Genomic DNA, 14,042 nt, shown 5'->3' with positions numbered 1-14,042 from the left:
TCTGCCTGCAGCAATGCGTTAAGCGAGGAGGTGGGGGGACGACATGCTTGATTTACTGTATATGTGACACCATTTATGTGCATGTGTGTACAAGGTAATCATGTCCGCGTGGGTATAGCGAAGAACCGCTTCGCTGTGTAAGACCCATTATGGCGGACGCTGTTTAGATTTCTACCACGTTCAATGCACAATGCACATCCAGCCACATCATACTCCATATCCTCACGAGCTGATGACTAGGTAGAATATATGGGTCACATCAGATTGCATGCTTAAGAAGATCAGTGTGTTTCAACTATAACCCTAAAATACTTTGTTAAATAGGTTTCATTTGTATTGGATATTCACAACAACAACAACAACAACAACAACAAAAACAATAATAATAATAATAATAATAATAATAATAATAATAATAAGATCCTTTGATATGGTGGTGTATGCCAGACGTGACAAGATGGTTTATTCAAACCAAAAAATACACATTCGATGTATGGACTCGCCGAATGTAACACAGCAGAAGTACGACGTCTATACGCAGATCTTTTCTTAATAGGCATCTTCCAAACAAGAACACATTCCGGCGATTACACGAATGACTGTGAGACAGAAGTTCGTTTCAAAAGCGATTGCATTGTATCTTCTGTTATTGGCTTGAACAGTTTTGTTGCCTTCACTCATCTATCTCCGCCCCACCTTTGGCTTTTACAATATAAAATTGACACGGAGGTATGGCCTATACTAGTAAGACAATTCCTCACGTAGCTAGCCTCTGTGATGGGTAATGTGAAGGTATCGTTCATAGAGTCAGTGGTTTTGGCGTACTGATGCATAAGGGCACCTTCTGACCCAGTGAGAAAAGTTACAGAAAACTACTCCATTTTCCTGCTACGGCTCTTCAGTGATGCCTGGGCGAAATAGGATTGGTTATTGTAGACCTGCTGGGGTTCCAATCAGCATTCAGTCTAAGGACTCAACATACGGAGTGATTCATATAAAATGGGTGTTATTTCGTTTGGTGATAGCTACAAACGTACAATAAGTTTCTAAATATGCAGTACCTGAGTGAGAATTACTTACCATCATAGGAGTGTAGATGCTGAAAATGACCTCCTTCTGCCTGTCGACACATCCGTACCCGCCGTAGTATGTTTTTGGCAGTTCGTTGCAGTGCCTATGGATCAATATTGTAGATTTTGATGACAATATCCTTCTTCAAATCGCCAGTTGTTCTTGGCCGATTACGATATACATGATATTTAAGGTGACTTCATAAGAAAAACGATATTTAAGGTGACTTCAAAAGAAAAGTCTGGTAAATGTGAAATTATTCAATCAACAAAGAAATTTTCGATTACGGGGAGCCGGTCCCTGAAAATCTAAAAAAATGTAAATTTTTTCGGCTTAAAATGTAGTGCCGAATTTTCTGATTAATTTGATGTATAATTTGTACGGACATTCTTTTGGAAAGGTTCAAAATTAATTTTTGAACTGCATACTGCAAGCAATGAGTGTGGGTGGTGGACGACATTTGTACCCGTAAGAATGTTTCAGCGTTCTCTAGCTTGGTATAACGTTCGCTGCATAAATTACCTAGGTGATGGGGATTCGAAAGCATACAAAGCAGTCTCAGAAAATCAACCGTATAGCTCCGATATTGCAGTAAAAATACTGGAATGTGTGGGCCATGTTGAAACGAGGATGGGCTCCAGAAACTTCACTTGCTCGCAGTATGTTGTCAGACAGTAAACCTATTAGTGGTAAGGGACTATTGACAGATGACGCAATAGATAGACTGCAAAGGTATTATGGGTTTGCTGTTAGGGAGATTACTCATAGTACAGAAGCTATGAGAAGAGCTGTGTGGGCTATTTATTAACATTCTATCTCAACAGATGGAAAACCAAACCAGGGACTCTGCCCATCCTCTCAGAACACATGGTGTAAATACAATAGATGCAAAGGAACAAATCAAGTATATCATCATGTCCACAGTTTACCGCCTGCTGTTATGAAAGAAGCAAGACCGATTTTTCAAGGACTTGTCTGATCTGTTTCTGGGATAAATACAAATGCAGGCATGGAAAAACGCAAAACCCAAATGAAAGCGTGAATAATGCAATATGGAGCCGTATTCCAAAAAATGTATTTGTCGGCATTAAAACTCTTCACCTTGGTGTCTATGATGTTATAGCATCTTACAAGAAACTGGGCATCGAACCTGGAAGGAACGCTGTGACAGAATTTAAGAAGATCGATAAGGAGAGGCTTCGAGGTGCGAAAAGGGGTGAAAAAGAATTAGAGAAGACTGCTAGGAGCAAGAGGAGGAGTGTCAAAAGAAAACTAGCTGATGACATGGATGAGGATACAGATAACCCATCATACGAGCCAGGGATGGACTAAAATGTATTTTTTCTTTGAACTTAGTTTCCCGAGAGTTTGATTTAAAAAAAATTAGTGAACCTTTTCTCAGAAACTATCAGTGATAGAAGAATGAAACTTTCATCACTTATTATGATAGCCAGCTATATTTGAACATTGTGGCTACTCCAACCACTACTCTTATACTTACATCTCCTTCACACATAATATAAATAACATTTGTTTGAGCGCCAGTTGCTTTTTTAAGAAAAACAACAAAATTCGGTAGAGCATACCTCTTATATCAATTATCTCAAGGCGTGAGGTGATAAACTCACATATCTGGCAATATACAGGGATATGGATCAGGACAATATTAAATTACTGTTGCATTTCCACAATTGCGGATTGTACATGGAACTGGAATCACTTATTATAATTAAAATAAAACTGAGTTTATGACTAAATTTACGTCACAATGAACAATCATTTACGTCTTTTAATTTAACAAAAGAAATATATTGTGAGATTTGCGGTACAAAGAAAAGGAAAATTTAATCTAAACAAAAAAGCTATTGGCATGAACTTGAAGTGAGATGTGATATCGCCGCTGATTACTCTCTTCTTCATGTTATGAATGCATAACATGTCTGATGCTTTAATTACCTGTTGTCTGCATACACCGCTGTTGAACTTGAAATTCTTGGGAAAACCTGTGAGCTGAAGTCGGGAGCCGTCTGTTGTAATCTTCTTATATAACAAGGAGTTGGCCTACATACCATGTACGCGTGTAGGGAGCTCCAATGTAATTACGTCCACTCAATATATTTTAAATAATTGGAAAATATTATTGAAACATCTTGTGAAGTCCATCCTCACAAGAAGATGATGTTTCTTTATCAGCATAGTACCCGTCTCTGCTCGGATACAACCACCACTTGTAGACTTCCTCGATGATTACCTCTTCAAACACAACTCTTAGCTCTGACCATCACACTAAGACCACTTCTTCCATTTGATACATCTGACTGTTACATATGATCTGCACGATATCAACTGCTTATGAACTGAGTACCTCTCCCTACCGTAGCATCACCTTATAACACCTCGCGATGACGACTCATCTCCCCACTCACTGTTCATCCCTTCCACTTCCACATACAGTAGCTGGCGAATACTGACACTTGGTCGCAATCACGTGTCCACGCACTGATGTCATCAGTCAAGCGTTGTCTAAGCTTACCCAAGCGGATCGAGAATGACTAGGCCGAATGCGTCACCGGGAAATCTCCTTGCACAGTTAAACATAGCCTCGATTGCAAAATACTATGCCAGCTCATCTAGCCAAAGTTACAAGCCACAGCATGACAATATGAAACCAACAAATCTCACTTACTACCATACAGAATAATTACAAACATATTCACTTAACCTATGATGAAATACAATAATATACGTGATACCTAATTATTACAGTCTAAATGATGAGAAACAGAATATATAAAATCTAATGAATCGGGTTAATAATAATAATAATACTAATAATAATAATAATAATAATAATAATAAATACAGAATGGAGTCTGTAACCCTGTTGTACGGTTACAGAACGCCTCCCTCATGAAATAATCGATTAAATGAATCGATTGATTCATGAAATATCTACACAATCACCTGAAATCGAGTACACCATAGATACATGTATAAAAATGCCCTTTACAAATTTGGTACATAGCATCATCCATCTGGATGTTCGTTGTTACACATATAAAACATTTATCAATTATCATTTTCACTTTGATTATACAGTATTATTTACATATAGATTACATTTCTTTCTCACTTCTGTCGTTTCAAACGTTCATTGAGTGTTCAAAAGTAATTCTCGAAGACATTTCATTATATACACTGTCTCCAAGCACTGGAGTTTATTGCACTGCCGTGCCTCACTTAATATCACAACACACGCTAATTTCACTGTAGTCCTGTTCGCAATGCCAGCTTCATAAAACATGGTGAATTAACATAATAATGAAAATTAATCAACAAACTCACATGATATATTTCTTAAGATTTCTTATATTGTATGTGCCTACGATATTTCCTTCCTTGTCTTCTAATGAATAAGCACATTTCCCAATCCGTTTCACTACGGTGAAGTATCCCTGATATAACAAGAAAAACTTAGAAAATTGACCAGCTTCTGCTGATGACGGGAGTGGCACTCTGAGTAAAACCTTGTCACCAAGCTCAAATTCATCCAATGTAGTCTTTTTCTGCTGGCGAATACGTTTATCTCCTGCTTTCTTTAAATTCTCCCTAGCCAGCTGGATATAAAAATCCTTAGTTTTCTCCTCTCCCAAGTCCAAACCTAACATACTCGCAATTTCATCAGTAGGCTTCCTGCCGTGATGAATTTCATAGGGCGTAAATCCAGTGGACTCGTGCAACGTGATGTTACACCAACGTTCGACATTACCCAACTGTGAAAACCACGAGTTGTGTTTGTCATGCACATATGCCCTAAATATACGTCCTATTTCACGCATCGTTCTTTCAACCATATTGCTTTGCGGGCAACGTACCGATGAAAATATAGTTTTGATCCCCAGTTCATTAAGTTTGGTATTCCAGATCTTCGAAATAAACTGGCTGCCATGATCAGATAATATTCTGAGGGGACATCCGAACTCAGGAATATATCTGTCCACGACCTGTTTGAGACAACCCCTCCCTGTAGCTTTCCTCAATGGGTACATCTTGACATATTTGCTGAAGGCATCAATCAAGACAAAAACAAATTGGTAACCATATCTGGATTTAACTAACGGTCCAAACAGATCAACACTAATAAGCTTCCCGGGTCTGTCAACAATAACAGCCTGCCTGGGCCCCTCTAGAAGTCTAGTCGGGTGCTTAGAGCGTTGGCAGAGATCACACGTAGCGAGTATTTTCCTCACGTGCCTTCCCATATTCCTCCACACAAAGTTACCCTGAATAGCATATAAGACCTTATTTGCTCCAAAATGACCCAGCTCCTTATGATAAAACCAAATCATATCCTCTTGCAGGGCTTTAGGTACACATACATTGAACTTCCCAGAATAACATTTCCGAGTGAGAAAACCATTACATAACTTATACGTAAATTTACCGTTCACTAGAACAGTACCTGGTTCCTTATCTCTAAGCGAGGTCAACAGTCCCGCCAACTCTTCTTCATTTTCCTGCTCGGACAACAGATAACGAAGTCTATCTCTTTCTGCAGTATTATCAGTCATCGAGCCAACACAAATCAAAATACCTTCTTTCACCTCTAAAGAGACAGTATTTTCCTCCTTAGGGAGATACCTGCTGAGAAAGTCAGCCATAACATTATCTTTCCCTTTAATATGACGTATCTTAAAATCATATTCACTTATGGCTAAAATCCAACGAGTCATACGATTACTAGTTAATTTATAAGTATTTAAGAATACCAAAGCCTGATGGTCAGTCCATATCTCGAATTTATTACCTAAAACATACATTCTAAACTTACTTAATGAATACATGATTGCAAGAAATTCAATCTCAGTGATCGTATATCTCTTTTCTGTCATACTGAGCCCACGACTTGCCAAGGAAACTATGCCTAAATTGCCGTTATCATTTCTCTGACATAAACATCCAGCAACTCCCTTCTCTGAACCATCAGTCATGAGAATAAATTCACGATCTGACATAGGATATCTCAACATAACAGCTTCATTAAATCCATCCTTCAACTTCTGGAAAGCCTCATCATGTTCTTTCCTCCACTTCCACTTCGCACCTCCTTTCAATAGCTCACGAAACGGCTCTAACAGCGCAGAATATTTACCCACAAAACGTCGAAAGTAATTACACATTCCCAGAAAAGATTTCAATTGCTTAACATTACGTGGAGTAGGAGTATTGTTTATCTTGTCTAATCTCGTCTGTTCCGGTTTTACCCCCTGTTCAGATACAGTGTGTCCCAAAAATGTGATTTGTTGTGAACACAATGTCGATTTACTCAGTTTTAATGTAAATCCCCCTTCCCTGATTTTCTGTAGAACAATCTGTAAGTGTTTCATGTGTTCCTCAAACGTGTGGGATGCTATAACAATGTCATCGATGTACATGGTCACAAAACTATCCGTATCTCTCCCTAATACTTTATTCATGGCTCTAACTAATGCTGCAGAAGAAGTACGGGTCCCGAAGGGCACCCTGGCGAACTGATACAAGCAATTCTTGTATGCAAAGGCCGTAAGTGGACGGTCACTTTCTCTAAGTGGAATCTGCCAGAAAGATGACGACAAATCAAAAGTAGAAAACCATTTTCTACCTTCAATACGTTGAATAAGTTCCTCTACCGTCTCCGCCCTTTGCTGATCGGCTTCAATTCTCATATTCATTAATCTGCCATCAATGCACAGTCTTACCGTGTTATCCTTCTTAGGTATAATAACAAGTGGATTTAAATTAGGACTACATGATGGTTCAATTATATTATAATCTAGCATAATGTCAATCTGCTCTTCAACAGCGCTAGCGTATTTTAACGGAATGGGATATTTCGGTCCTACAAAAGTTGAGTTATCAATAACATTAAATTTGTGTTCGTAAAGATGTGTTCTACCAGGCCGATCGCTAAAAACATCACTATGTGATATCAATAATTCACACAATTCGTCCTTCTGACTTTCCGCTAAATTACATTTCTCCACTGTCTCATACAATTCATCTCTAGAATCTCTCTGTATAGACACATGGCAGACATCAATATTTTTCCTCATATTAGGAATTTCACAAGATCCTTCCGTACTAGAACACACTTTATTCGCACTAATTTCTGACAAAACATCATATGGTAAACTGACTTCCCTGCTACTCTTTCCCCAAATAAGATTGACATTACACAGATCAAAATTTAATTTAGCCTTGTGACACGTTAACCAGTCGGTACCTAAAATAACGGCATAAACTAAATTAGGCACTACTAAGCATGGTTGGAAAATACATTCTCCACTTATGCTAATGGGGACAGCTATTTGTTTATTCACTCTTTGAGACTTGTTTCCAACAGCTGTTACGATGAACGTATTCCTCACTGGAATTTCCGCTACCTCATACTTCTCTCTCAAAACTTCCTCATACAGCTTGGAATTTACACATGACTTCTCACTACCAGAGTCCAACAAAATCTTAACTTTTCTGCCCCATATCAGCAGTTCAATCGTCGGTGTAACAGTAACACTACTTAAATTATCCTCATTACATAATATAAGATCACTTAACAAATCTTGCCTTATATCTAAATTTAAATTACACTTATAAAATTTATTGTCTACGATTAAGTCGTCACTTAAAATATTTGAATTATTGCTACTTAGGTCACAATCATGTTCACTTACAACTATAGGCTGGTCGACATTAACATACTTATCTACCTTATACGTGAACTTACCATTTACGGACTGTCTCAGTGACCTGTTTATACAGTCCGTTGCGCGTTTAAAGTACTTGGTTCGGTTACGACTTGTTGGTTACACACCTCAGTCGGCCTCCCCTGTTGCCTATTTCCTCTAGCGTCATTATTATTATTATTATGGCCTGTATTCTCCCGCCTCCCAGCTTCTGGTTGATTACCATAATCACGCCTCCCAGTCCTGAAATTTTCCGAACTATTTTGATAGTTTCTCTCCCTGTGGAAATTATTATTAGGTCTCTCCTGATATTCTCTTCTGTAGTTACGATTATTCATAGTCCTGTCCTGATTATTAGATTGGTTACCCCTTCCTTCTACATTCCTATTTAGTGTCCTACTATTATTCAAGCTACTACCTAAAGCATCAAAACTTTCCAACAAAATCTCCATTTCCTTAATAGTCTCCACTCTTTGCATACAAACAGCTTCTCTTATTCTATCGGGATAGTGCTTAGCCATAAGTCTAACTATATCAGCCTCAGGTCCAATACATTCTAAATTTCTCCACACCAAAACATGAGCCAAAAAGTATTCAGTCATTCTAACACCCTCGTTAGAATTATACCTGCCAAACATTACTCTCTCTCTGTCTCTACTCTGAACACCTTCACTCCAAAATTTAGCCATGAATTTCTCCTTAAATTCAGTTAGACTAGACATCGAGCTTTTATATACTTGAAACCAAGACTTAGTCTCTCCTACGAAAGCATTAGATAAGATCTCCAATACAGTTTCCCAGCTAATAATATTGTCTCTTAATTGAACAGCAAATTTCTTCTCTACTACTCTCATAAATTCCATCGGGTTAAATTCTTTCCCAGAAAACTTAGGTAAGTCATGATCTCTAGTGATTAAACCATTATTTACAATTATTTCACGTACATTCTTACTATCACGCACTTCTTGCTGGAGTACTCTCTGGCAACTCAGAAATTTTTCTTCCACTGTTTCCTCAGCCCTTTCTTGAATTTTTCTTAATTCCTCTTGCAACTTTTCTTCCGATTCTCTCACCTTCTGTGATAATGATTTTTGTTCACTCTCTAGATCACCTACTTCTCCAAGTTTTCTTTCCACATGTTCTACCCTACTAATACATTTCCTAGTTTCTTGCCCCACTGTATTGGTTATCTTTTCAAACCTTTCTTCTACTAACTCATTGATTTCTCCTTTATTAGACTCGATCTTGGCGCCTAATTCATCAATCTGTTTGAAGCATGTCTCACTAATTTGCTCTATTTCCGTATGGAGATTGCTCCGACCCAATTCCATCTCAGCTCTGATGTCACTACACTCCCTATTTACCTTACTTTCTAAATTATTAATTTGCTTACTTATTTCTAACACCTTATGATCTATCTTATTACTAACATCATCAATCTTCTTATTAATACTATTTATGACATTACTCTGAGCTTCAATTTTCCCACTCATAATATTATTCTGAGATTCAATTTTCTCACTAATGACCGCTTCAATTTTCTCACTCATAATATTATTCTGAGATTCAATTTTCTCACTCATAATATTATTGTGAGATTCAATTTTCTCACTCATAATATTATTCTGAGATTCAATTTTCTCACTCATAGCATTATTCTGCTCAGTCATTTTGGACATCAGCAAATTAAATAAACCCAGGTCAATCACCCCTTTACTTTGATCTTGCGTGACAGCGTTTTCCTCAGTTTCTACTATTTTCTGACTTTCAGTAGGTCCCACCTTAGTCACCATCTTCCTATTTATGTTACCACCTTGGATTTCCTTGGACACAATAACCTCAGCCTCATCACCTGACTGCATATTGCTATCCTTGTCCATCTTCGGTTTCCTACTAATTTTTCGCGATCTCAAAGCTATTTCCCCTTGCAATTCCTCTGACATTACCCCTTAAATACAAACTTCAACAAAATGACCTTCCTAACATTACTCGGTGAATTTAACATGTGCGTACTCATTAAAAGAACTGATCCATGTATATTGCCATTCAGAAACACTTCTTCTGAACCTTTCGAGTCCCACGTTGCTGGCGACACGATGTGGCTACTCCAACCACTACTCTTATACTTACATCTCCTTCACACATAATATAAATAACATTTGTTTGAGCGCCAGTTGCTTTTTTAAGAAAAACAACAAAATTCGGTAGAGCATACCTCTTATATCAATTATCTCAAGGCGTGAGGTGATAAACTCAAATATCTGGCAATATACAGGGATATGGATCAGGACAATATTAAATTACTGTTGCATTTCCACAATTGCGGATTGTACATGGAACTGGAATCACTTATTATAATTAAAATAAAACTGAGTTTATGACTAAATTTACGTCACAATGAACAATTATTTACGTCTTTTAATTTAACAAAAGAAATATATTGTGAGATTTGCGGTACAAAGAAAAGGAAAATTTAATCTAAACAAAAAAAGCTATTGGCATGAACTTGAAGTGAGATGTGATATCGCCGCTGATAACTCTCTTCTTCATGTTATGAATGCATAACATGTCTGATGCTTTAATTACCTGTTGTCTGCATACACCGCTGTTGAACTTGAAATTCTTGGGAAAACCTGTGAGCTGAAGTCGGGAGCCGTCTGTTGTAATCTTCTTATATAACAAGGAGTTGGCCTACATACCATGTACGCGTGTAGGGAGCTCCAATGTAATTACGTCCACTCAATATATTTTAAATAATTGGAAAATGTTATTGAAACATCTTGTGAAGTCCATCCTCACAAGAAGATGATGTTTCTTTATCAGCATAGTACCCGTCTCTGCTCGGATACAACCACCACTTGTAGACTTCCTCGATGATTACCTCTTCAAACACAACTCTTAGCTCTGACCATCACACTAAGACCACTTCTTCCATTTGATACATCTGACTGTTACATATGATCTGCACGATATCAACTGCTTATGAACTGAGTACCTCTCCCTACCGTAGCATCACCTTATAACACCTCGCGATGACGACTCATCTCCCCACTCACTGTTCATCCCTTCCACTTCCACATACAGTAGCTGGCGAATACTGACACTTGGTCGCAATCACGTGTCCACGCACTGATGTCATCAGTCAAGCGTTGTCTAAGCTTACCCAAGCGGATCGAGAATGACTAGGCCGAATGCGTCACCGGGAAATCTCCTTGCACAGTTAAACATAGCCTCGATTGCAAAATACTATGCCAGCTCATCTAGCCAAAGTTACAAGCCACAGCATGACAATATGAAACCAACAAATCTCACTTACTACCATACAGAATAATTACAAACATATTCACTTAACCTATGATGAAATACAATAATATACGTGATACCTAATTATTACAGTCTAAATGATGAGAAACAGAATATATAAAATCTAATGAATCGGGTTAATAATAATAATAATAATACTAATAATAATAATAATAATAATAATAATAATAATAATAATAATAATAATAATAATAAATACAGAATGGAGTCTGTAACCCTGTTGTACGGTTACAACATGGTCGTTTTTTAATTTTCATCATTTGTTTACAAGTTACATATAAACTCCTCTTACAGCGAGAGATAAATTTGACGTGTGGTGTAACCTGTCTCCTGAGACAAAAGATAATGATTTGCGAAGAGATTGCTATACGTGGGCCCGGACATCTTTCACCGCGTTTTGAAAACGAGATGTGCGATGCTAACCAGTATCGCTTAGCAAATAACCTGTTGTTTCCAACTTCCTAACTAAATCCAGGATTGTGTCTCTTTTCGGAGGAATACGTGCACCATATTATCTTCGGAATGTCAACGTCCTTTGTGTAGCAATGATGGAATTCGATATCCAAACTGAGGTAAAATATAGTAACGCATGGACTATGGCAATATCAATCGGATAACTAAATTCACATAGTTCCAAACCGCCAGAATCCATGCAGAATGAACAAAGATGTACTATTTTTTCACAGACATTATGGTTTCACTCTTTATATAATAATAATAATAATAATAATAATAATAATAATAATAATAATAATAATAATAATAATAATAATAATAATAATAATAATCTGAATTCCTTTCGCAGGAGATCCACTGGACTACCCAAGATGGCGACCTGGACAACCGGATGGCGGACCTGACCAGAACTGTGGTTTCGTCTATTCAGACGCCAAAATGTGTGATGGAGACTGTAAATGGAAAATGGGATTTATATGTGAAATGCATGTAAACAACTGTCGCTGAAATGTAAGAAAATTCTTTCTTTTCTTTCTTTCTTTCTTTCTTAATACGTTTACTTTCCTTTTCCCTCGGACTCAGCGAGGGTTCCCACCTCTACAGCCTCAAGGGCAGTGTCCTGGAGCGTGAGACTTTGGGTCGGGGATTCAACTGTTGAGAAGGACCAGAACCTCGATCAGGCGGCCTAACCTGCTATGTTGAATAGGGGCCTTATTGGGCGGGGGCGGGGGGTGTTGGTAAGATAAGGGATAGGCAAGGAAGAGGGAAGGAAGCGGCCGTCCCTTAAGTTAGGTACCATCCCGGCATTTACCTGGAGGAGAAGTGGAAAACCACTTCGAGGATGGCTGAAGTGGGAATCGAACCCTTCCCCTCTACTCAGTTGACCTTCCGAGGCTGAGTGGACCCCGTTCCAGCACTCGTGCCACTTTTCAAATTTCGTGGCAGAGCCGGGAATCGAACTCGGGCCTCCGGGGGTGGCAGTTAATCACACTAACCACTACACCACAGAGGCGGAACAGTCTTTTCTATCGAACTGAATTCTGTATATAAGACTACAGTACTTATGTACTGGCTAACTCAGGAACGGCGTCCGGGTGATGGAATAAAAATCAGAATCGGTATAGCAACGAGTGTGTTTCCGTAACTGCTGCATCTTGCGAAACTCGTTGGCATGACCTGAAATATTTTGTGTTATCGGCGCTGCTTTCTGGTGTCAATGAACGGACTGTAGGCTAGAGCCGGACAAGTTGCTCATCCGAACGTTATCACAGGCGAGACCAAGGAAGTGAGACTGCTAATTCCGATGCAAAACTCCACGATGGCCACGAAACTTCTGCAAGCAGACGGCATTAGAAGAAGAAGAAGAAGAAGAAGTAGGTTTGTTAAATCCTGTTTGGACACTAGCCTATGGTTAAGGAAATAAAGTATAAAATTACCCTATGGAAAGATCCAAATTCTTAAGGGCATCTGAACGTAGAATGTCATAAAAATTCACAGTATGGATTTTTCACTTTTTTGGGTAAGTTTCCTAAATCTGAAAATATATAATATGTGTATATTCCTGCAACAAAAGTGTATTGTAAATGGCAATTTGAATATAGCAACACCACAACAACTCTTCCTCACCTATCAGCTAACGTAACTTCGAAAGTGATATTCTTTTTTTATTCTTTAACTACACTTTTCTCAGGAACCTTTCGAGCTAGAACGAGCGATCTCCGTACACTTCTTTAACTTTATAAACGCTACAACGTTGACTTGGCAAACAGTGCATTCTCCCCTCCCTCCAAAAATGTAAGTGGTAATGTACAAACCACCAGCACGCTTTTTGAGAGGGGAAGTACTATTCGAGAGCCCATATTCACTTCATATTCTATTGAACAGGGTGAGGATTTTTCTCAGACGTCTGTCTCTCAAATATTTAAGCATTGATTGTATATTTCGTCCGACCCAGGAGCCGTGTCCCTGCACAGCGCGAGTACTTTCCTCAAAAGACACCTTATATGAATGCGAAGCAGTAGAGGCGATTGACGTGATGAACCTTCGCGTCACGCTTGATAGGCAGAAATGCAAGGTCATAACTGCCAGAGTTGGAGGTATCGGCGAAGTGTGACGCGATGTGATCTGTAATGACTGACGGGATTGTAAATATATCTCCATTAATGGAGATTCCGGGGACTAATGGACTTTTCTGGACTCCGACAATAAGGTGGAGTTTTACCCACTCTTGTAACGACGGACTATGTGCCGACATGGGAGACACATACTTTTCCCAAGTAGCTTCCTTACTCGCTCGAATCAAGCAATGGAGGCCTTTAACGCAATATGGCTGGCCATCGTAGGATTCCGACGATAACACTTAAAAGCCCGTTGACGATCACGTATTGACGCTGCAATTTCGTCATGCCAGAGTGGGACCTGTTCCTGACGAGAGATACCGGACGAAGAAGGTATTGTTTCCTCTGCAAC

General features: G+C 38.6%; 1 protein-coding gene across 5 annotated transcripts in view; it reads left to right on the top strand.

Moving 5' to 3' along the window:
- The window catches only part of LOC136881181 (hemolymph lipopolysaccharide-binding protein), a 60,877-nt gene extending 48,785 nt beyond the window's left edge, over positions 1–12,092 (top strand). For all 5 annotated transcript variants that reach the window (XM_067153871.2, XM_067153864.2, XM_067153890.2 and 2 more), the window contains one exon: positions 11,923–12,092. In XM_067153871.2, the coding sequence (XP_067009972.2) occupies positions 11,923–12,080 (158 nt within the window). In that variant the 3' untranslated portion in view covers positions 12,081–12,092. The remainder of the gene's footprint in view (positions 1–11,922) is intronic.
- The last annotated feature ends 1,950 nt before the right edge of the window (positions 12,093–14,042 follow it).

This window comes from Anabrus simplex, chromosome 1 (assembly GCF_040414725.1).
Source record: "Anabrus simplex isolate iqAnaSimp1 chromosome 1, ASM4041472v1, whole genome shotgun sequence".
NCBI lineage: Eukaryota > Metazoa > Arthropoda > Insecta > Orthoptera > Tettigoniidae > Anabrus > Anabrus simplex.
The sequence above is the reverse complement of the archived record's forward strand: the minus strand, read 5'-3'. Positions and strand labels throughout refer to the sequence as shown.